The following is a 25,100-nucleotide window of genomic DNA, read 5'->3' on the forward strand; positions in this document are numbered from 1 at the left end:
AAAAATCTAATGTGAATACAATTAAATTGTGTCATTCAGCCAGGTTCAGAATGCTGTTCTGAAAATGAAGGCCTCGCACTCAGGCTGTGGGTGCTACATAGTCAAGGCATTTCTATTAAGTCTAATCTGTGGGGTTTCAATGAGGAATAATGAATAAAAAATGAAATGCTAAAGAAATAACAGTCATGCATAAGTGAACAAGAGTCTTTTAAAAGCACATGTCTCCTTTCTCAATGAACCCCATGGGCTGCCTACAAACAAGGAAGTTCTTTGAGGACAGGGACTGTCTTGCCTTCATCCCTACACCACACTTCTCAGCATGTAGGTGGGGTGCCTGGCACATCCAGACATTAGGAAAGGTTGTAGGGAATGAAATGAGCTGCCTGAAAGGCCAGCCCGCCATCACTGTGTTTGGGAGGAAGGCTTTGCCAGTGTATCAGTGTTGATATTTGGGGACAGATGGTTGTCGCAGGAGGCTGTTGCATGTTGTGTGCAGTACTTACTTTACAGTCCTCTAGCTCCTACCCACCAGATGCAAACAGCATCTTCCTCCATTTCTCTAGCTCCTACCCACCAGATGCAAACAGCATCTTCCTCCATTTCTCTAGCTCCTACCCACCAGATTCAAACAGCATCTTCCTCCATTTCTCTAGCTCCTACCCACCAGATGCAAACAGCATCTTCCTCCATTTCTCTAGCTCCTACCCACCAGTTGCAAATAGCATCTTCCTCCATTTCTCTAGCTCCTACCCACCAGATTTAAACAACATCTTCCTCCATTTCTCTAGCTCCTACCCACCAGATTCAAACAGCATCTTCCTCCATTTCTCTAGCTCCTACCCACCAGAGGCAAAGAGCATCTTCCTCCATTTCCCTAGCTCCTACCCACCAGATGCAAACAGCATCTTCCTCCATTTCTCTAGCTCCTACCCACCAGATTCAAACAGCATCTTCCTCCATTTCTCTAGCTCCTACCCACCAGATGCAAACAGCATCTTCCTCCATTTCTCTAGCTCCTACCCACCAGATTCAAACAGCATCTTCCTCCATTTCTCTAGCTCCTACCCACCAGATTCAAACAGCATCTTCCTCCATTTCTCTAGCTCCTACCCACCAGATGCAAACAGCATCTTCCTCCATTTCTCTAGCTCCTACCCACCAGATTCAAACAGCATCTTCCTCCATTTCTCTAGCTCCTACCCACCAGATGCAAACAGCATCTTCCTCCATTTCTCTAGCTCCTACCCACCAGATGCAAACAGCATCTTCCTCCATTTCTCTAGCTCCTACCCACCAGATGCAAACAACATCTTCCTCCATTTCTCTAGCTCCTACCCACCAGATTCAAACAGCATCTTCCTCCATTTCTCTAGCTCCTACCCACCAGATGCAAACAGCATCTTCCTCCATTTCTCTAGCTCCTACCCACCAGATGCAAACAGCATCTTCCTCCATTTCTCTAGCTCCTACCCACCAGATGCAAACAGCATCTTCCTCCATTTCTCTAGCTCCTACCCACCAGATGCAAACAGCATCTTCCTCCATTTCTCTAGCTCCTACCCACCAGATGCAAACAGCATCTTCCTCCATTTCTCTAGCTCCTACCCACCAGATTCAAACAGCATCTTCCTCCATTTCTCTAGCTCCTACCCACCAGATGCAAACAGCATCTTCCTCCATTTCTCTAGCTCCTACCCACCAGATGCAAACAGCATCTTTCTCCATTTCTCTAGCTCCTACCCACCAGATTCAAACAGCATCTTCCTCCATTTCTCTAGCTCCTACCCACCAGATTCAAACAGCATCTTCCTCCATTTCTCTAGCTCCTACCCACCAGATGCAAACAGCATCTTCCTCCATTTCTCTAGCTCCTACCCACCAGATGCAAACAGCATCTTCCTCCATTTCTCTAGCTCCTACCCACCAGATTCAAACAGCATCTTCCTCCATTTCTCTAGCTCCTACCCACCAGATGCAAACAGCATCTTCCTCCATTTCTCTAGCTCCTACCCACCAGATGCAAACAGCATCTTTCTCCATTTCTCTAGCTCCTACCCACCAGATTCAAACAGCATCTTCCTCCATTTCTCTAGCTCCTACCCACCAGATTCAAACAGCATCTTCCTCCATTTCTCTAGCTCCTACCCACCAGATGCAAACAGCATCTTCCTCCATTTCTCTAGCTCCTACCCACCAGATGCAAACAGCATCTTCCTCCATTTCTCTAGCTCCTACCCACCAGATTCAAACAGCATCTTCCTCCATTTCTCTAGCTCCTACCCACCAGATGCAAACAGCATCTTCCTCCATTTCTCTAGCTCCTACCCACCAGTTGCAAATAGCATCTTCCTCCATTTCTCTAGCTCCTACCCACCAGATTTAAACAACATCTTCCTCCATTTCTCTAGCTCCTACCCACCAGATTCAAACAGCATCTTCCTCCATTTCTCTAGCTCCTACCCACCAGAGGCAAAGAGCATCTTCCTCCATTTCCCTAGCTCCTACCCACCAGATGCAAACAGCATCTTCCTCCATTTCTCTAGCTCCTACCCACCAGATTCAAACAGCATCTTCCTCCATTTCTCTAGCTCCTACCCACCAGATGCAAACAGCATCTTCCTCCATTTCTCTAGCTCCTACCCACCAGATTCAAACAGCATCTTCCTCCATTTCTCTAGCTCCTACCCACCAGATTCAAACAGCATCTTCCTCCATTTCTCTAGCTCCTACCCACCAGATGCAAACAGCATCTTCCTCCATTTCTCTAGCTCCTACCCACCAGATTCAAACAGCATCTTCCTCCATTTCTCTAGCTCCTACCCACCAGATGCAAACAGCATCTTCCTCCATTTCTCTAGCTCCTACCCACCAGATGCAAACAGCATCTTCCTCCATTTCTCTAGCTCCTACCCACCAGATGCAAACAACATCTTCCTCCATTTCTCTAGCTCCTACCCACCAGATTCAAACAGCATCTTCCTCCATTTCTCTAGCTCCTACCCACCAGATGCAAACAGCATCTTCCTCCATTTCTCTAGCTCCTACCCACCAGATGCAAACAGCATCTTCCTCCATTTCTCTAGCTCCTACCCACCAGATGCAAACAGCATCTTCCTCCATTTCTCTAGCTCCTACCCACCAGATGCAAACAGCATCTTCCTCCATTTCTCTAGCTCCTACCCACCAGATTCAAACAGCATCTTCCTCCATTTCTCTAGCTCCTACCCACCAGATGCAAACAGCATCTTCCTCCATTTCTCTAGCTCCTACCCACCAGATGCAAACAGCATCTTTCTCCATTTCTCTAGCTCCTACCCACCAGATTCAAACAGCATCTTCCTCCATTTCTCTAGCTCCTACCCACCAGATTCAAACAGCATCTTCCTCCATTTCTCTAGCTCCTACCCACCAGATGCAAACAGCATCTTCCTCCATTTCTCTAGCTCCTACCCACCAGATGCAAACAGCATCTTCCTCCATTTCTCTAGCTCCTACCCACCAGATTCAAACAGCATCTTCCTCCATTTCTCTAGCTCCTACCCACCAGATGCAAACAGCATCTTCCTCCATTTCTCTAGCTCCTACCCACCAGATGCAAACAGCATCTTTCTCCATTTCTCTAGCTCCTACCCACCAGATTCAAACAGCATCTTCCTCCATTTCTCTAGCTCCTACCCACCAGATTCAAACAGCATCTTCCTCCATTTCTCTAGCTCCTACCCACCAGATGCAAACAGCATCTTCCTCCATTTCTCTAGCTCCTACCCACCAGATGCAAACAGCATCTTCCTCCATTTCTCTAGCTCCTACCCACCAGATTCAAACAGCATCTTCCTCCATTTCTCTAGCTCCTACCCACCAGATGCAAACAGCATCTTCCTCCATTTCTCTAGCTCCTACCCACCAGTTGCAAATAGCATCTTCCTCCATTTCTCTAGCTCCTACCCACCAGATTTAAACAACATCTTCCTCCATTTCTCTAGCTCCTACCCACCAGATTCAAACAGCATCTTCCTCCATTTCTCTAGCTCCTACCCACCAGAGGCAAAGAGCATCTTCCTCCATTTCCCTAGCTCCTACCCACCAGATGCAAACAGCATCTTCCTCCATTTCTCTAGCTCCTACCCACCAGATTCAAACAGCATCTTCCTCCATTTCTCTAGCTCCTACCCACCAGATTCAAACAGCATCTTCCTCCATTTCTCTAGCTCCTACCCACCAGATGCAAACAGCATCTTCCTCCATTTCTCTAGCTCCTACCCACCAGATTCAAACAGCATCTTCCTCCATTTCTCTAGCTCCTACCCACCAGATGCAAACAGCATCTTCCTCCATTTCTCTAGCTCCTACCCACCAGATTCAAACAGCATCTTCCTCCATTTCTCTAGCTCCTACCCACCAGATGCAAACAGCATCTTCCTCCATTTCTCTAGCTCCTACCCACCAGATGCAAACAGCATCTTCCTCCATTTCTCTAGCTCCTACCCACCAGATGCAAACAACATCTTCCTCCATTTCTCTAGCTCCTACCCACCAGATTCAAACAGCATCTTCCTCCATTTCTCTAGCTCCTACCCACCAGATGCAAACAGCATCTTCCTCCATTTCTCTAGCTCCTACCCACCAGATGCAAACAGCATCTTCCTCCATTTCTCTAGCTCCTACCCACCAGATTCAAACAGCATCTTCCTCCATTTCTCTAGCTCCTACCCACCAGATGCAAACAGCATCTTCCTCCATTTCTCTAGCTCCTACCCACCAGATGCAAACAGCATCTTCCTCCATTTCTCTAGCTCCTACCCACCAGATTCAAACAGCATCTTCCTCCATTTCTCTAGCTCCTACCCACCAGATGCAAACAGCATCTTCCTCCATTTCTCTAGCTCCTACCCACCAGATGCAAACAGCATCTTCCTCCATTTCTCTAGCTCCTACCCACCAGATTCAAACAGCATCTTCCTCCATTTCTCTAGCTCCTACCCACCAGATTCAAACAGCATCTTCCTCCATTTCTCTAGCTCCTACCCACCAGATGCAAACAGCATCTTCCTCCATTTCTCTAGCTCCTACCCACCAGATGCAAACAGCATCTTCCTCCATTTCTCTAGCTCCTACCCACCAGATTCAAACAGCATCTTCCTCCATTTCTCTAGCTCCTACCCACCAGATGCAAACAGCATCTTCCTCCCTTTCTTCTACTTTTCATAAGCTATAATAACGCAGACATTGCCATTGTCCCCTGAGCGAGGGGCAAAATGACCACCCAACTTGAGATAACATGACCATGAAATACTGAAGTGCTCCGTAAAGCCTTGTGAGAACTGAGAATCTTGTGCAAATAAACTCTAGCTGCCTTCCTGGTGGTCCCACTGGGGAACTCTGATCAGTATACTGTTAGGACGGATGGCTCAGCCTGGATCCCCTGCCTTTTGTAAGCAATATACCACCTTAAACACAATTTGGAACCCAGTTATTTAATATTGCCCACTCAGCAAGGCAGCCTTATACAGCGTTAAACCTAGTGTAGCTAGTTTGCTCTGAAACCAGCTCACGAAACAAGATCTACGTAATGTTTTATCTTAAATAAAATAGGTAAAGTCAATTTTTGTACCCTCTTCTCTATCCGCATCCCTTCAAGATATGGGCAAGAAATTAACCATTCCAAAACAAAACACTAAAAGCAAAACCCCTCAAATAGGAAAGACCGAGCAGTGTCGGGTGCATTTGTGCCATCCCATAGCTCATACGCACACCTCTGTAAATGTGAGTGCTTGCCCGTGCCTCTCCCGGCCCTGGCTCTGCACACCTGAAGGAAGTGTACATTACTGCACATAGTTGTATCAGGAGCACGACGAAGGGAAAGAGCTTGGTCGGGATTAGCCTCGTTGGCATACTGTGAATGATGAGGGAGATGGAAATAGTGCCCACAGGGTAAAAGATTTTTTGCAGTCATTCATGTTCTGATAAGATGAAGTTTTTTTGCTAAGCTCTGGAACAGTGGGTCGGGAAGCGCTACTCACCTGTTCAGTCCACCCATACCTGGGGACTGAGCCAGTGGGCAGAGTTTTCTATGCTAAGTTAAAAGAAAAGCTTCCAACGTCATCTGTGGTAGAAACCTCTGGAAAAAATAAGAGGAGGAAGAAGACTTAGGAAGGTCATGGCAGCAGGTGCATATTCTTCACAACAAGCTTGCCATCGCCTACCATGGCTCTCCCAGGCTAGCCTGTGCTTACTGAGTGTGTGCAAGAATCGGAAGCCTGCCTTAGCAGTTGCCGTGAAGACATTAGCAATCTCCAGTTTTCTGGAAAACATAAGTAACCTCTATCTCAAAGGAGCTTCACAAGTTTTGAGGACTAATGCTCTTAAATTTTCTAAAAGTGACTGATCTATGAAAGTCATTTTAAAAATGTGTCCTCCGATAAAAGAGAGAGAAGAAAATCAGCCTGGCCCAGCAGCTTGCAGCTTGCTTGTGTGTCAGAAGCACTATAGGAGTTGTTCAGAGTCCCTGATTCACTGTCCTGTAGGCTCCAAGGGCTGGCATCCCTGAATAAACATGGGAAGAATTTATTTGCATAGATTTGGCCTCAGATGGGGAGAGGGCAGACTTGACTCAAATGTCAAGGGACCCCAGGTGTGTCTGAGGAAGGTAAACGGTTGTGGCTTGTATTTCTATTTATCACGTTTCCTCTTTTGGTATAGCTCCAACCCCAGCCCCTAGGCAGAGCTCTCCCTCTAAATCATCAGCGTCCCACACCAGTGATCCGACCGCAGATGACATCTTTGAAGAAGGCTTTGAAAGTCCCAGCAAGAGTGAAGAACAAGAGGCTGTAAGTAATCCACTGATTGCCCTACTTTCCTTTAAAATTAAATTTTCCCTATAGTATATGAGGATGCCAACATAAAAGAGAACGCAAGCTCAGAGCTGGTGTCCGAACGGCCTCCCAAAGAACTTTGCTGTATGCCCAGATGCATCTCAGCCAGAAACACTGACCTTTTGTTAAGTCATTAGGAGCTCTCGCATCTGGGAGGTGGCATCCTCCGGCGGAAGTTTCAGCCCTCCTTTAAATTAACTGGTTGCCTGCACCGCGTGAATATAATCTTAGTTGCCTTATGTTTTCACTTGTTGAAGAGAGAGGAAAAAAAAGTGTTATCTTCTTGTGTTCTAGCCTGATGGATCACAGGCGTCCTCCACCAGTGATCCATTTGGGGAGCCCAGTGGTGATCCCAGTGGTGATAATATAAGTCCACAAGACGGTAGCTAGATAGCGCAGGTCTGGGTAGGTATCCGTCCTTTTTTAATCTCCTTCACCTGCAAGGTTTTCCCTCTTGCTTGCTGTGTACCGCTGACGTCATATTCCAGTGTCTGTGCTTTGTCTGCTTGCCTGTGCTGTATTATAGTGTCCATACCATCTCCCGTCGTCAGTGCCTTTTCCTAATGCCTGCATTGTTTGTCATGCCTGTTACTATATTGCCAGTATTTCTCCCCTCAATCCTTGCCTGAGCCATCTCACCAATTACCAGTGTTTGAACAATCCTCCCTTTGCCTCATTTCAACTTTGCATTTTGCTTTTTTACGTGGATGAATGACCTTTGACATACACCAAAAGGTAGGGTTGGAGGGAATGTGGCAAATAGTTTTATTGTTTAATTAATGATGCATCTGAGTTGGTGATGGTGATAGAATGAGAGACCCAATCAACACTACCTAATGTGCACTGAGTTTCTAAAAACATTGACCCTCTGGGATGGGCACATCATTCTCTCTCTCTCTCTCTCTCTCTCTCTCTCCCTCTCTCTCTCTCTCTCTCTCTCTCTCTCTCTCTCTCTCACACACACACACACACACACACACAAATACACACGACAATTTTTCAGTGAGAGGCGCCCCAGACGCCTTACTCTTTTAAGCGAAATGTCACTGCATTTGCCTACATGCCACGGCTCTAAAGAGGTCACTAATCAAACACACCAAGAAGCCAGACTGTGCAACAAAAACAAGCCATGCTTGAAATAAGATTGATCAAGATGTGCAGTTATAGTAGCCCTTCCCATCTAGCCGAGAGGGGCTCTGTACCCCCTTCCAGTGTGTCAGTGAAATTAGAGGCCCAAAGACATGGAGTTATCACTCTGGAGACTCTGCTCTTGGCAGCTCTGCTGCAGCCTGTGCTCTACCACCAAACCACTGCACATTCGGCAGCAGCTAATTGGAGAGAGGCATCCTTGCATTCCCTAGAAGTGCCTTTTGGAACTCAACCTTCAGTACCTCTGATTCGATCAAAATAAAGAAGGCCCGATGAAGCTAACCTTCTCAGGAGACAAAAGTATACCTTGTTCCTTAGACATAATTTCTAAGGCCAGCTTGGATGAACGTGTCAAACTTTCAGACATCTTCTTGGTTTTTCACAAACATGGAGGACCACAAAGCCAAACTCAAAGATTCCTTTTGCCCTGAGCAGCAGCAGCATGGCCACTCTCATGGTGAGCAGCTTTCACTGCGCGGGACTGGGTTCTGTGGCCACGGCAGAGTTATCCATAGTGCACACCTAGTGCATACCTAGTGCACACACCGGTCCTGTGGACAGTAATTGAAAGCTAATCCAGGGTTTTGAAAGTCTATTTTTTAATAGGCTTTGTATGATTAGAGAATCTAGCACACTATATGTGTTGTCACATTTTATATCAGTAAAATGTAACAATATGCCATACCATACAAAACCCAAATACCCATCTAAAAAGCCAGTCTTTCACAATCACAGTGGGAATTGATCTCTTGAAGGCAAAGTCAGTGCTTTAGGAATGAGAAATGTTAGGGATTATAAGAAGATTCCTTAAGGTGATTCCAAGGAGGTTTTGGAGTCTTCATATGCTCAAAGTTGCTTTGTCATAAGCTCAACGTTGCTTTAGAAAATTTGATCAATGAACTAGAGGTGATGAGATCCATTCATCACGATGGTGGCAAACACTGTCCTAGAACTGAAGTATTTGGACTTACACCCTTGGCAGGTCAACATCTCAAGCACTCATCTTCACGAGCTTGTTTGGCTTGAAGCACTCACACAAGCTGGACTGTTTCCCACAAAGCCTTGGTTCGTGCCTCCTTTGATGTTCCATCTGGCTCCGCCCATGGCTGGGTTGTAGTCACCGCATGGTGCTGTGCCAAGAGCTCGGGATTTGGAACTTGAGTTCAAATCTTAGCCACGTAAAAGTGGAAGATCTTGGGCTAGAGACATTCTTTCATTTCCGATTATGTTTCATCCACTAGCGGAGGGTTATATTACCCTTGATATTAACTAATATGCCATAAGTCCAATCTGTGGCATAAAGTCAGACCATGCGAATTCAGCCTAAAATTTAGTCCTCTTTGGGGATTAATATTGTCAGAGTTCAGAACCTGAATTCTTCCTTCTTATCTGTGTCATCTTGATCAGGATTCACGACCTCTCTTTTCATCTGAAAAATAGGGATAAAAGTAATACCCATCTTATAGGACATTTGGGTGAAGTCATGAGGTGATGTATATGGAGTTCTCAATCCATTGTCTAGCAATAGATTGTCTGAAAGCAGCCATCATTATCACCTCTGCCACCCTAGCCATCACTAGCACCCCTGCCACCTCCTCACTGTCACCACCATCACCACCTCCACCATCACCACCATCACTAATAGTACCATTACCACCATGACTGCTAGCTTATCCGTCACCGTATCACTAGCAGTACATATCAACATCAGCACCACTGCCATCACTACAATCATTCCACCATTATGACCACTCTTTTCACCTCCAACACCCCTTCACTACCATCCTCCTCAGCATTCCCATCAGCGTCCCAACTATGGCCATCACTATTGCCCCTATCACCACCTGTATCACCAGAATCAATATGGTATGAATTCAATAGGTGTTGGTGCTCTATAGTCTTAGATTTTATGCATTTAGCCCCATGTTGAATGAAGCCCATATCTAGGGAGTTTTGCTTGATACTTTCTGTTTTTAGATAACTTTCTGTATGTCCCATAATGGATTAAAGCAGAGGGAGGGAGGTGAGGCCTTTCTAGTGTCCCATAATCAGAATAACTTCTGTTTGAGCCCCATAGGCCACCTCTCCCTGCCCTCCCCTGAAAAAAGCAATCTTGGGTTCCTATGGAAATCCTATTAAGATCCTCTCAGCTTTGAGGAGCTAGATTATACTTTATGATGACATGTAAGTTCAGCCTGGCCGTTTTACCGTTCCCTATCAGAAGCTGTGCAGTGGGGTTAATGCCCACCTGGCAGACAGGTCCCCTCTGTCACTCATGGGGAAACTCGTGTGACTCTTTGTATCCCTCCATCAGTGTCAAAATAACATAAGCCAAATGTGATCTTTCTGGCCCCAGCCCCTTTACTCGTAACCAACTGGAAATTTACTGACTGTAATTTCTTAGTGCTTTTGCAGATACTTGGAAAAGGGATTATGCAGAGATAGTTGTGTCCCTGGCTTTATTTCCCCCTCTGCTGCCGTGCAGCTGGAAAGCAAAGTCCCTATCCCTGTTATCACTCCTGCAGCTACAATCTCCAGCTGCTTTTTTATTAGAAATGGCCACCCAGTTCTGAGTAAGCAAGGATGACAACTGTTGATAAGTTAAAGCCATATCGCTCTAGAGTAAGAGGAAACACACAGACTCAATCCCCACAGGTGGAAACTTCAGGGCCAGTACCAAACGTTTCTGTTTTAGCAATAAAGAAAAATATCTTTCAATTATTTCACTTTCTCCCTCTTGCTTTTCCATCTGGGAGAATCACGTATCTGTGAAAGACTGAGTCAAGAGGGGCAAAAAGAGAAAGGGGGAGGAGAGGGAAAAGAGAAAGAAGAAGGAGAGAGAGAGAGAGAGAGAGAGAGAGAGAGAGAGAGAGAGAGAGAGAGAGAGAGAGAGAGAGAACCACAATAATATTATAATGGCTGGTGTGGGGAAGGCAGGTAATTTGTACTTCAGTGATGTGTTGCTGGAGCAATTTTAAGGGCAAAATGTAAGCCTTTGAAGGGATGAAAGAAAAATGAAAACATTTATTTGGTTAAATGGCTAAGTAAATAAACTGCCTATCAGACTTTCCCAGCTGTCAAGTCAAAGTAGCATCTGTCACAATGGGAATCGTTTGGTCTGTCTCCCTTTGTAACAATAGAGACCGCCATAAATAATAAGTCGCTGTCACTTTTTTAATACTGATCTCCGTAGTGGGAACCCAAGGCGTATGAAGTATTACCTGATAGATTCCTAGTGTTTAGGGAAAGATAAAGATGAGCTTCAAATGCTTTGGGAGAGTGGATATTTGGGTTTTGATTTTAGTTTTGAGTGGCTTGTTATTTGTTTGTTTTTGGTAAATAAAAGAGAGGAAAAACAGAAGGCCAAAGTCGAAATGAGGCTGAGAAACAAGTGGCCTTAGGCAAGCTTGTCTCTCCTCACATGGAGATGGGCAAGTAACATAGCAGTGCCCTGTCTAGACTTCCAAGGATCACGTGACATGAGTATGCCATGAACATGATCCCCAGAACCCACATATAAAGCCAGGCATGGTGGCAAGTGCCTGCAGTCGCAGTGTGAGGAGGTGGGGACAGAGAGGTCCTCGGGACTCAATGGCCAGATACCAGCCTAATCACTGAAAACCAAGTCCCGGCGAGAGACCCTGTCTCAAACAATAAGGTGAATGGCTCAGAAAGAAAAACACCCAAGATTGATCTCTGACCTCCACACAGACCATACATGCACGTATCTACATGAACCCACACATGCATGGGAGGTGATTTAGAAAATCTCAAAGTAAAATACGTGTATTTGGTATTATTATCACCCTTCCCAATTTTTTTTTATTGAACTTTGTAGCTTGCACTGACACTCCACCAACCTAGCGTTATTCATTCCCTTTTAAAATAGAACTGAGCAAGAGAACCTTAGAAATAATGCGCTTGTTCATTTGTTCCAATTTGGTATTTGTTAGATGTACAAGTTAGAAGCAAGTCTAACCTACGTTTCTGAAGTGGACAGGCCCACTTCTCAGGCCATCACAGAGTGACATTCTTTGATGTTCCCAGCTGGAAAACATTTGAAGTAGGAAAAATTACCAGGGTCTGGCTAAAGGCAGTTTCTGCTGGAAGGGAGAGCCAGACCAGTTGCCAAGAGGTATTTAAAGGTGAAGTCGGTTGGAGATGAGACTGAGGGGCATGGGGATACAGAGGGGAAGATGAGCTAGATTCTGAGATGCAGAACTAAAAGGTACCAGTTGTTCTGTAGAGCGCAGAGTCGCTTGCTTAAGCAGGAAATAAGCAAGTATACGCTGGGACCAGCTACTCTTGTAGTCAGGTAGAGAAGACAATAGGATGCTGGACATACCTCTGGAAGTCAAAGGTCAAATCGGGGTAGGCATGAAGGTTTCACCATGGTCTTCAGCCATTGGGATGATGGATCCAAGAATATGCTGCCCATGGAGACCCAAGGTCAGGAGACTGTATTGTGTGTGTTGTGCAGGCTGCACACACCGACATAGCATCTCTGTGCTTGTGAGCAGAAAGTAGCAAAGACAAGGCATAATGAACAGAGGTGGCTGGATCCTCCTCTGTGAACAAAACCAGGCAGTTTCCAGAATCGGCCAGTGGACTGAAGTTTGCTTGCCCATGATGGAGATCACACCGAGTGTTCCTGGAATCACTTAATCGGAGCAATTATCGTGCTTCTCATCTACTCCTACTGAATTATATTTAAAGACTAATGACACTACTTAATTTTTATTCCTGCTTCACAAATTTGACAAGAAAGAAAAAGAGGTACTTGCTAAAATTCTAGGCTGGGACTGAAGTCTGCGCTGGGACTCAGTGCAGACCAAGCGAGTGAGCACCACTTCTGCAGGATCAGGTACCTGGCTTTCAGCAACAGCCTGACTTCATAAAGGCAAGATGGCTTCACTTCTGACCTTCCATCTCCTCTGCCAAACAGTTGCCAAAGGTTCGTGCAGCTATAACATCTTAGGACTTGGAAAAAACAGGTCTCACATAATGTCTCCCAACAGCTCACCCTTTCCAGGCTAGTTTCATTCTCAGCTAACCAAGAAGACAGAATCCCTAAATCATGGCAACTTCTTTAAAAAAGACTTTTAAAAGACTGGAATACTGAAAAAGAGGGTGAGGTCTCCATGCCCTTGCCAGAGCCAGGCTAGAAATTTCTGGATCAAATGGTTTCCTAGCTCCAACAAGGAAGGTAAAGCGATTGCCAAAACGAACAATGCATCACATTGTGAGACTTTGGGGCTATCTGCTGCTTGGGGTTTTCCACACCACTGCTCCCCTTCATTAGTGGGGATAATTGAGAGCTGACGGCAGTTGTTACCAGTGTTGTGATGGGTATCTGCAGCTCGATTCCGGCAAGCAGGGGCTGCGTGAATATTTATCCCGGCTGCAGAAAGTTAATGCCGTGCGGCATTAATTACCCTGTCTGAGCCTGCTGTCGTCTTCTGGTTTTAGGTGTCATTCTTAACTGGATAAATTGGTTTCCAAAATAGGAATAGAGCAAATTGTAGGGTGAGATCAAGGCAGCTCTCTTTCTAGGGGGACCCAGAGAGAAGAATGGAGTGAGGGAGGAAGGTCTCACAGGAAGCATTGAGGTAAATGGTGACAGAAAATGCTCCTTCCTTGTTTGTTGTTCATAAGAAATTTTTATTCCGTTCTTGTTTACTACAGTACACCCTATCCCTAGAAAATTTACATACTCATGCACACACACATACAGAGAGAGAGACAGATAGACAGAGAGAGAGGAGACAGAGAGAGGGAACAGAAAGCTTCCATCTAATCTAACAGCAGATAGTAGAAGTAGTTCAGCTATTGGAAGGAAATGGATTAGGACTTAACAGTTCATCCTGCCACAGATTCTGATAAATTCAGCCTTTGGAAAAAATAAAGCCAAATTGAAATGCGTTGAAGACAAGAAAATCAAAATATCAAAGATATTAGAAATCATGTCCTAGTCATACACTAATTCACCAGACATCCCCCTACCCCATCACTACAGTGAGGACTTACTATGTCGCATTTCTATGTGTAAAAGCCAATGGGGATGCTCAGTAAGGCCCTGGGGAAGGATGGAGCCCTTCCTGTAGTCAGGTACCCCAGCAGATGGCATTGACTTAGCTCTCTGTTTCCTTCAGCAGGATGAATTCCATGGGTGGAGCATGGAGTGTGGGGAGCAAACTGTTTTGCTCTATTGCAGCACAGGGTGACTAGATGGGCAGAAAAGGCTCCTTCTCCCAAGGGAGCAGACCTCTAGCCAGTCCCGGAGGAGGGCACATGAAGGGTAGTGAAGTTCCCGAGTGGTTCCTCCGCGCTCACGTGACACTGGGGAAGCACAGAAGCGCTGTGCTGCTCTGTGGATCCCTCATCTCTAAAGCGATGGGGCAGACAGTGTTCATCCTCTAGGCCATTGCCAGGGTACCACAGGGAGCAAACACGCGGGATGCGTCACACAGAGGAGGCAGCACAATGACCTTGAGACTGTTCTCTTCTCCCAGCTTCATTTTTTGAGTGCTTTTATTCTCATTCTTTGAGAATTTTACACATAAATATGATGAGTTTTGATCAAATCCACCCCTGCCCATTTGCTCCGCTCCAGTTCCTCTCCCATCTCCCTCACCAGTATCTTTTTCCAACGTCATGGTTTTTTTTGTTTGTTTGTTTTGTTTTGTTTTTAATCACTGAGTTCACTCAGCAGTGCCAGTATGTGCCTGGGTGTAGAACCATCTACTGGAGCTTGGGTAGCCTCTCGGGGGCTGCATCCTTGAAGAACACTGACTCTTTCGTTCCCGGCAGCTAGCTAACAGCTGCTAATAGCTCCTCAGCTTGGGGGTGAGACTGTGTGCCCACCTCCCCGCTCCATGCTGGTATTTTGTCTGGCTTCAGCTTGCGCAAGTCTTGTGTACGCTGCCACGACCAGTGTGAGTTCGTATGTGCCACTGCCTGTTGTGTCCTGAAAATACTGCCTCCTCGTAGCCGCCCACCACCTCCAGCTCTTAGATCCTTCCGCCCCCTCTTCCGAGATGGTCCCTGAGCTCTGGGAGGAGGGGTTTTGGTGTAGGTGTCCCGTTTAGAGCTGAGCATTCCACAGTCTCTTATGCTCCGCACGCGCACGTCAACTGTGAACTTAAGTCTTTTTGTCTCCAAAATGAGGACAAAGGAGTCTGCTTGCAGGACTGTTAGGTAGATGAAGGTAAGACCCGGGGGCGGTTCACAAACTCTCAGCTCTCTGCAGACAGGAAAACTTCTGCCTTATTTCCTCTTTGCCTTTTTCTCTTCTCTGCTTTCTTCCAGTATTACCAAGTATTATGCTAGGTACTTTCTGTGAGTTATCTACTTCTCTCAAGACCTTGTAGAATTAAACAATACTATTCCCATGGTATAGTTGGAGAAACTGAGGCACAAAAGGTATCAGTATCTTTCCCACCGCACAGAACATAGTGAGCTCACTCTACTATGCCGTGCTATTATTACCCTAATGGGGAATCAGCTTCAAAACCAAAGCTAGGCCTGCCTCTAGGAACTGAGGAGGTCGCTCAGCCTTTAAAGTGTGCCACACAAACATAAGTTCGATCCCTTATACCCATGTAAAAACCAAAGCATGGCCGGGTGGTGGTGGTGCACGCCTTTAATCCCAGCACTCGGGAGACAGAGGCAGGCGGATCTCTGTGAGTTTGAGGCCAGCGTGGTCTCCAGAGTGAGTTCCAGCACAGGCTCCAAAACTATGGAGGAATAAAAAAAACAAATGCAGTAGCATACACTTGTAATTCCAGAGTTGGGAGGTGGAGAAGAGCGGGGCTGAGGTTCTCTGGCCGTTCAATTTATTCTGGTCTACGAGGTGAGTTCCAGGCCAATGATAAACCCTATCTCAAAAAGAAGGTATACAGTGCCTACTGAATGAAATTCAAGGTTGACTCTGGGTCTCTACTATATGCACACATGCATTAGACACATGTGCACTTGTATAAAAACGGCAAAACTGTGCACACACACAAACACACACATGCGCACACACAAACACACACACACACACACTTAACTCTGGATGTGCTCTTAGGGGGAGCTGAAACCATTGCAAAAATGAAAAGCACCATGCTGAGACAATACAAAAATAACCTAAGGTCATTCATCCGCAGCTGTCCCTTTTCTGGTTTATCCCCAAGCCCTCCTTCCTAAAGCCGTCTCGCAAGGCTGGTGTGAGCGAGGCCGGCCTGACTGTTGTGCCTCTGTCCGCAGGAGCCAGAGCCTCTCTATGCGCAGATCAACAGACCTAAGAAATAGCATCAATGCGAGCTCGTGGTGGGTGCTTCGAGACTGGCATGGGAATCAGCGGTGCCACAGGCTCTCTAGTGCTCTCGCCTCACCTCATCCCACAGAGAAACTCACAGTCGCCCCGTGAAAACTGTCTGAAGAGAGAACAGAGTGGTTTTTGGCAACCATCAGCAGATACCTATGGCAGCACAAAAAAAAAAAAAAAGCAAAATAAAACACAACACCCCCACAAAGATATTTTCAAAATAAATAAAAAAAAATAGAACCCAACATTGATCACCAGTCAAGCTGATGCTTAACCAAGAAATACCTTGAGCTCTCTCAGCTGGGCCTGAAATGCCCCGGATGTGAAACCATTATTGTGCTTTTATTTCGCTACCTGTTGACCACTGTAGAGACCACAGATGTGGACTGGCGGGCATCAGAGAATTGCAACGATGTTGGCACTAACTCCTTTTAGGCCAAAGCAAGGGATCCTCTGTGACCACAGTGTCATCTTCCATATGCCTTCTGGCTGTGGCAATGTGCGTGGCATCTCTCCACAGGGCCTGGTCTGCCATGCTGTGTCCCCTGTCCTCCTCTTGTCATGTTTGAGAAATAATGAGTGTACAAATTTTTGTATTGCTTTTGACTTTTTTTTTTTAAGAAAGGGGTGAAGTCTACGTGGGGGAGGGAAAGCCTCTTATGAAGTGAATTCACTTGAAATCACAAGGCAAAACAAGTGGTTGGTTCTTCATTATACACAAGAATGTTGCCAAAACAACCCTTTAGTTGTCCTGCATCCTGATGAAGAAAGCCAGCTTCTGGATGGAACCTTTGTTCTGGGGGTAACAAAGGACATCGCATCCCCTTGATGAGAAAGATGGAAAATGCATCCAGTTCCCCCGAGAAGCTGTGGACTCTTGAGTACAATAAAATGATCTCTTTATTTTTCTGATACTTCGCTGCTGTGATGCTGTGCAGACAAGTGTCTTCTCCATGCGCCATTTTCAAAGAAAAGTCATTTGCCAAATAATTCTGGTACAATTCTGGTAATATGGTTTTGGATCTTAGAAACCAGCTTTCTCATGGTGACATTCAACGTAACAAACTGACGCTGTGCTCAAATGGTTCATCTCTATCTCTTTTTGTACATCAGAAAATTCAAATGGGATTTTCTTTCTTTTTTTTTTTTATTTTCTAACTGGAAAAGGAAAACCTTACCATTAAACTCTTTAACTGTTGAAGGGAAATGGCTTTAAGGAGTTCTGATGATGTAAATATGTCAATGAAGATGCTTTTAATAATACCATTACACTGTAGAGAAGGTAGCAGAAGGAGTGTAAGGTGCAAAAAAGGAAACATGATGGGTGGGGCTCCCTCTCCAGTTTTTCTGGGATGACTTGTAGGAAGTTAAGGTTCAGAGACAGGCAGAAGTCTTGGGCCAATCAGCAGCTAGTAAACAGGAGGGGACGGGACTTCAGAGCCAACTTTTCTTAACTTCCCTTAAGCCCAAGGGAAGAGAAAGGAGGCTCCCATAGGAAGGTTTCAGATTCCATAAAGCACCCACCTCTCGGCTCCCACTTCCGCTCCCATCAGTTCCCTGGACAGATCGTACGTGAAACAGAAGGAGTCAATTCCTGATTTTACACATATGGGACAAAAGTCTACTGTCAGTTCATATGTCTAGAACACAACTTTCATAAAGAATCTATATATTTTTTACCCTATAGAGAATTGTTATACAGGTCAAATATGTTTTCCTGACGTTCCTATGCAGTTACATGTTGGATTTGGTGGTTTGACGTAAAGAAGGAAACCCTCAAGAGTCATGTGATTGGATCTGGGAGTAATTATTAATTTGAAAAGTCAGATTTACCTTGATATGATTCATTGATATTGGCCTGTATGCTTTGGCTTCTTCCTAGCAATAGGAACTAAAATGATTTTGAAGATGTTCTTAAAGTGACTCTCCACATAAGAATCACAAAGCAATGTCAAGCTAATTGTTATTATTTAGAGCCGACATTTTACACTGGAATAAATGAACCACATGTCTATTAGCAAATCTATGTCAATGCTACCCTACTGTATTAGGTCCCAAGAGCTTGAGAAACGGGAAGAGTTGTTCACTGACTGCCCTCTGGAGCTGCTTCCTGTTGCTACAGGGCTCCTCCCACAATGTGTATCCATACTGTGATGAGGCGCCCCTCTCATGCAAAGGAGAAATAGGAAGGAATAATGGCCGAGAATTGTCCTGAAAGCCGTTCTGCTTCCCTGAAGTGTTGGCAAGATGGGTGGTTGCCACAGGAGACAGCTTCGGTGGCTCTGGCGTCATGGTGCCAAGTCTTCATGAGTGGTGCTGTCTTCTCCCTCACTGTGGCTGTCTGGGTTTGTCCATCAGTGTCACACCCTTATCCTAGCTCCTCGGGTTACTGTGACATGAAGCAAACTCTGACTGGGGTTGCCATTCCAGGTATACCATCTGCAGCCAGTGTCTTAGCAGGTGGTGACAGCCCGGTCGATGGTCACCCCTCCCTGAGCATGACTGGATTGTAACTAGATCTGAGCTGAAGGAAGATGCCCAGCTGACACTCTAAAGTAAGGAGAAGGTCGAGATTTTTTAACTGCCTTCTGCACTTTCATTGGCAGAATACCGATTGTTCCCCCCAGGCACCATTTGGTGAGTTCAGAACCACTGTCCCCCCTACTCCAGGAATATAGTGACGTGTCCAAGCAGGAGCTGAGGTACCAATGCTGAAAGAGTTTGGGGAGTCTGCACAGTTCTGGTTAGGCCGATGGAAAGATTCGTGTGTTTGACTCACTTCCTCATCCTCTCCTAAGCACTGAATTTGTCACTTTAAATTTTGAAACCAGGGAAACGCCACCTGTCAGTCTGTCCCCAGTCCCCATAGCTCCTCGGTCTCTCCAGGCCGCAAGACATTTTTGATAACTTGTGTTCATCCTAGCGTCTCCAGCAACCCCATCATGTGATGTACCGGGCACCTTCCTTTAAGACAATGTTTACTCTGTGGGTTCGGTTCCTTTCAACTTCTGCGTTCTGACACATATTTTTTTAATAAAGATGAGAAAGAGAAAAATGACTGTCGCAGTACGTTTCTAGACCTGCTTAACCTTTACCTCACATGACAGTCCGTTCACATATATGGACACGTTATTTTTAACTTTATGTACAGTGCATTCAACAGAACAGCAAAATTTTTAGAAATTTTCCATTAATTTCTGTAACACGCCATGTAAAACGGTTACAAATAAACATGTTTGAGAACAACAGCTTAGCCTGGTCTTATTCCACAGGTTTCCAGCAGCCAGTCAGACAAGGGATTAGAAGAGGAACTGGTGGCTGGCATTCAGTTTCCACCACACCAGAAAACAACCTCGGTTTCCCTGGCTCTGAGCTGGAAAGAGCAAGCCTCACTGATGGTCCATGGTCAGGCCTCACTGGGATGCTTTGGTTTGTTTGTATCCATAGAAACTGACATCGTTGGGAAAATAGGCTAGAAAGAGAGAGGTGTGGTATCTGGACCACAGGTAGTGTGGAGCAAAGTTGAGGAAGTCTACATAAGTGTGGACTAGCTAACTGTGGCTAATGACTGCCATGAGATGTCTGCCTTCATCAAAAGTCATTTGCTCTAAGGATCTTAAAGAAGGAAGCATTAGCGTTTTTTATGGTTTCCACATGTGCACATTTTTAGAAAAATCTGAGTCTGGGGAAAGGGAAAATTTATATTAAAGAACCAAAAACATTTACATATTAATGTGATGTGTGTGTGTGTGTGTGTGTGTGTGTGTGTGTGTGTGTGTATCTTTTTCTAACTAAATCAGTTTACATATCCAAGAATGAACCAGATTTCAGTTAGGTGATTGAGATGCCAAGCCCCACTTCTGTCTAACAGTGGTTGTGTTAATGACTGCATAAACACAAACCTTCAATCTGGCCTTGTTACACTGAAGGGATTAGACAGATGTTATCACCGATTTTGAGAACAGGAGAGAAATGGCGTCGATTTCAGCAAAGTAAATTTGGAGCAGACAGAGAAGCAGCTCCCATATGGATGGAAGAACTCAAAGGTGCTTCCCTTGGTGCCGGTGCCCACGTACATCTGAGCCACTGGTGTGCCCTAATGGATGCTGGGTGCTTTGTGTGTGTTGCGTCCGTTCCTGACCCAAACAGTCCAGACTGGGTCCACGTCATGACCAAAGCCTTAGGCAAAGAAACTAAGAAACGGGGAAATCACCGCTGGCTGGTGAAAATGGCAGCCCGGAGAGTTTGAATTCGGAGTCTCTCTGCTTAAAGCTGATGTCTGTTTTATTTTATTTTTTTTTCCAGTGCAGAATTCTCACAGAACTTTATTTTTTTATTTTTTTTTAATTTATTTATTTATTAAAGATTTCTGTCTCTTCCCCGCCACCGCCTCCCATTTCCCTCCCCCTTCCCCAGTTAATTCCCCCCCCAGCCCGAAAAGCAATCAGGGTTCCCTGTCCTGTGGGAAGTCCAAGGAACCCCCACCTCCATCCAGGTCTAGTAAGTTGAGCATCCAAACTGCCTAGGCTCCCACAAAGCCAGTGCGTGCAGTAGGATCAGAAACCCATTGCTATTGTTCTTGAGTTCTCAGTAGTCCTCATTGTCCGCTATGTTCAGAGAGTCAGGAGAACCCAAAGAAAAACATATAGGCATCCTCCTGAATATTAACCTTCAGCAAGCGATGAAAGGAGACAGAGACCCACATTGGAGCACAGGACTGAAATCTCAAGGTCCAAATCAGGAGCAGAAGGAAAGAGAGCACGAGCAAGGAACTCAGGACTGCGAGGGGTGCACCCACACACTGAGACAATGGGGATGTTCTACTGGGAACTCACCAAGGCCAGCTGGCCTGGGTCTGGAAAAGCCTGGGATAAAACCGGACTCTCTGATGTCTGTTTTAAAATGAGTTGGAGAGTGACTGTTTTAATAACCTTCCACAGGGCTGTGGAAAACCGCTGGCTTCCATGTCCCCCTATAAACAAACCTCTGGTTGAGCTGTGGTAGTAAGTTTGAATTCTAAACTTCTCTAGGTTAAAGTCAAAACAAAAGACTATCAGTTGTGCCTTTCTGAAGTTGTTGAACAAGCACTTGCTTCTTTACTTTGCACCTTAGAAGAGGTAGATGTGCAAAGTGTGGGGGGTGGAGGGTGAGGATCAACCTTTCTGCCCAACTAGTTCAAAGTGAACTGAAACCAAACCCTGGGGATTCACTTCGCAAGCGTAAGTGAATCTTTAAGAAGTGACGAATTAAAAGGTGCCCTATTTAAGAGTGAGGCACGTGCCAAAATAAATCAGGCAGACATACCTGCGTTCCTTCTGCGCTCCAGAGCAAGCCCTTGTTGTTTTGACAGTGAATGGTTTTTGTTTTACCTGAGAGTGACAGTCGGGAAAAATGCACAGAATAAAAACAGGTTTCATTGAAATCAGCCTTCAGAGCTTTGAAAGCCTTTAAAGGATGTTTGAATTCCAGGGAAATGGGAGCAATGATGCCTGAAAGATGAGGTGGGTGGCGGGCGGGTGTGGGGGGGAACAGATGTGAACAGCTCCCAGTCACGCAGTGACCAGCTCTCAGAGTTGGTGCTACAGTGTGTATAGTAATCGCCACTGTCCTCTCCTGCTGTGCTCAGGGCACCTGTTTCCTTCCTGTCACTCACAAGTTTTTAGCAAAGCCTGAGAGGAAAGAAACGTTGCCCCATCTCACAGGCTCCGAAACCAAACCTCATGGTGTAGAACACCTCCGCACTAATAGCAGAGAGCCCAGGTTGAGAGTGCCAAGCTCTGTCCTCTGACCTGAGCATCCTCCAGCATCAGGCCCCTGTGACCTTGTAGAAAATGCCTAGAGTCCTTGGGTATTCAGTCGCAAGATGTGGCTATTATATTAGAAAAATCACAGCACACATTGCTCTGTCTGATTTGGTACAAAAACTGATTCTTAAGTAAAATGATTGTAGTTATTTTAAAACAAAGAGGGGGGAAATCCAGTTTTATTCCTGAGAACAATAGCAGCTCTAACCCAGTCCAATGAATATTTAATTCCCAAACAAAACCTTCACAGTCTCTTTATCTTCCAAGGTACAAAGATCTGAAGAGGCTTTTTTGAGCGGGCTTCCTGCTCATCTTGCCTGAAGAATATTAATGACTGCCAAGTGGAACACGTCTAAATGGTCTTGTGAGATGACAGCCTCTGGTGACTTGGGTCTTTCATCTGCTGAACAGCCTCTTTCCACTTCTGTCATTCAGTCTGGGGTCACTACCTGGAGTGGGGAACTGGCCAAGTGACTGGGGGTAGAATTAGCAGGTCCAGGAGCTGGCATATTGTCACAGTCAAATGTCAAACCATCCATCTTTATTCTGTGCTCTACTGTCCCTAGCTTGTCCCTAGGTGGTGGAGGAGCCCAAGTCCCCCTCATCTCAGATAATGGGATCGAGCCTTGATCTCAAGAGTCTAGGTCAGTGGCTCTCAACCTTCCTCATGCTGCGACCCTTCCATACAGTTCCTCGTGTTGTGGTGACCTCCAGCCATAAAATTACTTCATTGCTACTCCATAACTGTAATTTTGTTTCTGTTATGAATCGTAGTATAAATATCTGATATGCAGGATAGCTGACCTCCAAAGGGCACACGACCCACAGGTTGAGAACCACTGGTCTAGGATGTTAGTGACAGAAAGATGTTTCCTTTTACTTGATCTGTCTCGTACCCTTTTGGACTTTTGTGGCAAGAATGAAAAAGTGCCCAAGTGCCCCACGGCTGTTCTTAGCCCTTCGGGACAGAGCACATCATAGCATGAACTAAATAAAGTGAGACTCGGTGATTAGCCTGTGTTCAGCCAGAGGAGACGAGTCAAGGTCACCTAGCTATCTTCCTACCAGGCACCAAAATTAAGCAGATCCTTATTAAGGAAATACTGTGTCTGAGCAAGTGGTCACCCTCTCCTTGTCAGCTGCCACTTTTCTCATGGATGAGGGTGGGGGACCATTGCTGCTGGCAAGTCAGAGAGAGTTGTGAACCCAGAACATCTAGCTTTAGATTCTGGCACTTTGGCCCGCCACGTTGTCCAACCTCAGATAAGTCACCTAACCTCTCTAGAATCCCCGTGTCAACCTGAGGGCAGTTAGGAGAAGTGAATGTGATGATTCCACACCCGCTGCAAAAGCTGCTCAGTGCACACTGCCTTTCGTTATCATCCAAGAAAGGATATAAGCTGTGGTGTGAATTCGTACTTAATCCTTTCACTTAACACCTTGTCCCTTTCACACCCATTGTCTTAGCGCAGCAACTTTGAAAGCATGCAGAAAGCAGAGCGGAGTACCGCCCCTCTGTTACCATCAAAGAACTACAAAGAAGTGCACACGTAAGTCTTTGAAATCTTCACTGCCTCAATGTGTCGGGGATTTATACATTTAAGAAAGAATCGTTAAACATAAGCTGTATGCCAGCTCCTGTGATGAGCCCTGGAGATTAAAAAAAACCTAAGTGTATGCATGAGTGTCCCAGCTTCAAGAAGCTCAGAGCCTGGTAATCGAGGAAAAAGTTAGGAGAGAAATAGACTATTGTATGGTCAATTCTCAAATGTGCCAATACGACACTGGCCGAGCTAGGTGCTCAGGGATGAGTGGTTGAGCAGGAAGTGATCCGTGACATCGGGTAGAAGAGCATCTGCAGCGATGGCAGGGCCAGTGGACATGGAGTACCCGCGGTAAATAACAGTGAAGCCGAGGAATAAACACCATTTAAACTGTTGAAAAGCACAGAGCCTTCCTTTTCTGTTCGTATTTGAAAGCTAGAAGAGCAAAGCATCCAAAGACTGATACAAATGATAGCCTCATCGTCTCATAGATCATCAGAAATGTCTAAATTAAATTTAGATCAAACATACTTATAAACCATGACTGAATAAAACTGATTTTGGGAATGTAAGTAATAAGTCCGGAGAAGCCAGCCTGTCAAAGACATCTGATAAATCTATTAACCTTTCCTAGAAAAAGGCCTTAGAGAGTCAGGCCTGGTGATAGCATGTCTATATAAGCCCTAGTTCTCAGGATGGTCATGAGTTCAGGGTCAGCCAGGACTCCAAAGTGAGTTAAAGAACTCACTAACTTAGTGAGAGCTTGTTTAGTATTGTCAGAAAGAGGGTGAGGCTGGGGATGTATCTCGGTGGTAGGTAGAGTGCTTGTCTATTGTGTCTAAGGCCCTGAGTTAAATCCTGGGGATGAGGAGAGAAATGGTAGGGTCCAGCCTCGACGGGTTCATATGTTCCAGTTTAGGGTCATGTGGATTAGAAATGCTAGGCAGGAAAACCAGAGACACAGAAGAAATAGAGACACAGGATCCAGTCAGGAGGGCAACCCAGTGAATACTGAATCTGCCTGTGTTTATTTCTCCTGAGCTTTAAATACCACAATCCAAAAGTGGGGGAAAGAAGTGAAGACTTCATTACCGTGATACAAACAAGGAACAAACAAAATAATTACCATCTTAATACCTAGAATACCAAATAATCACACCCTAGGTCAAGTCCTCAGGACTTCACAGTAGCAGCCACACCTTAAGTCAGACCTCCTGTCAGTAACCTTGAAGGAGCAAGGACAGGCCTGAGCTCTCTGACAAGTCAAGGTGAAATGGATCCACTTCTGTGGGCTCCAACAGAGAAAAAGAAGCAGTATTAGAAAGTCGAATTATAGTAATATTCCCTTGGCACACTGTCTTAGTCACACTTACTATTGCAATGATGGAACACCATAATCAAAAGCAAGTTGGGGAGGAAA

At 45.5% G+C, this 25,100-nt stretch overlaps 1 protein-coding gene across 9 annotated transcripts in view; it reads left to right on the forward strand.

Moving 5' to 3' along the window:
• The window catches only part of Dab1 (DAB adaptor protein 1), a 1,119,830-nt gene extending 1,103,312 nt beyond the window's left edge, over positions 1-16,518 (forward strand). For 6 of the 9 annotated variants that reach the window (XM_075945176.1, XM_075945172.1, XM_075945174.1 and 3 more), the window contains 3 exons: positions 6,700-6,827; positions 7,167-7,277; positions 16,272-16,518. In XM_075945176.1, coding sequence (XP_075801291.1) covers positions 6,700-6,827; positions 7,167-7,262 — 224 coding nt within the window. In that variant the 3' untranslated portion in view covers positions 7,263-7,277; positions 16,272-16,518. The remainder of the gene's footprint in view (positions 1-6,699; positions 6,828-7,166; positions 7,278-16,271) is intronic. The other 3 variants (XM_075945177.1, XM_075945178.1, XM_075945180.1) reach the window with 2 other exon arrangements.
• Positions 16,519-25,100: the final 8,582 nt, after the last annotated feature.

The sequence above is a fragment of the Microtus pennsylvanicus genome, chromosome 13 (assembly GCF_037038515.1).
Source record: "Microtus pennsylvanicus isolate mMicPen1 chromosome 13, mMicPen1.hap1, whole genome shotgun sequence".
Classification (NCBI taxonomy): domain Eukaryota; kingdom Metazoa; phylum Chordata; class Mammalia; order Rodentia; family Cricetidae; genus Microtus; species Microtus pennsylvanicus.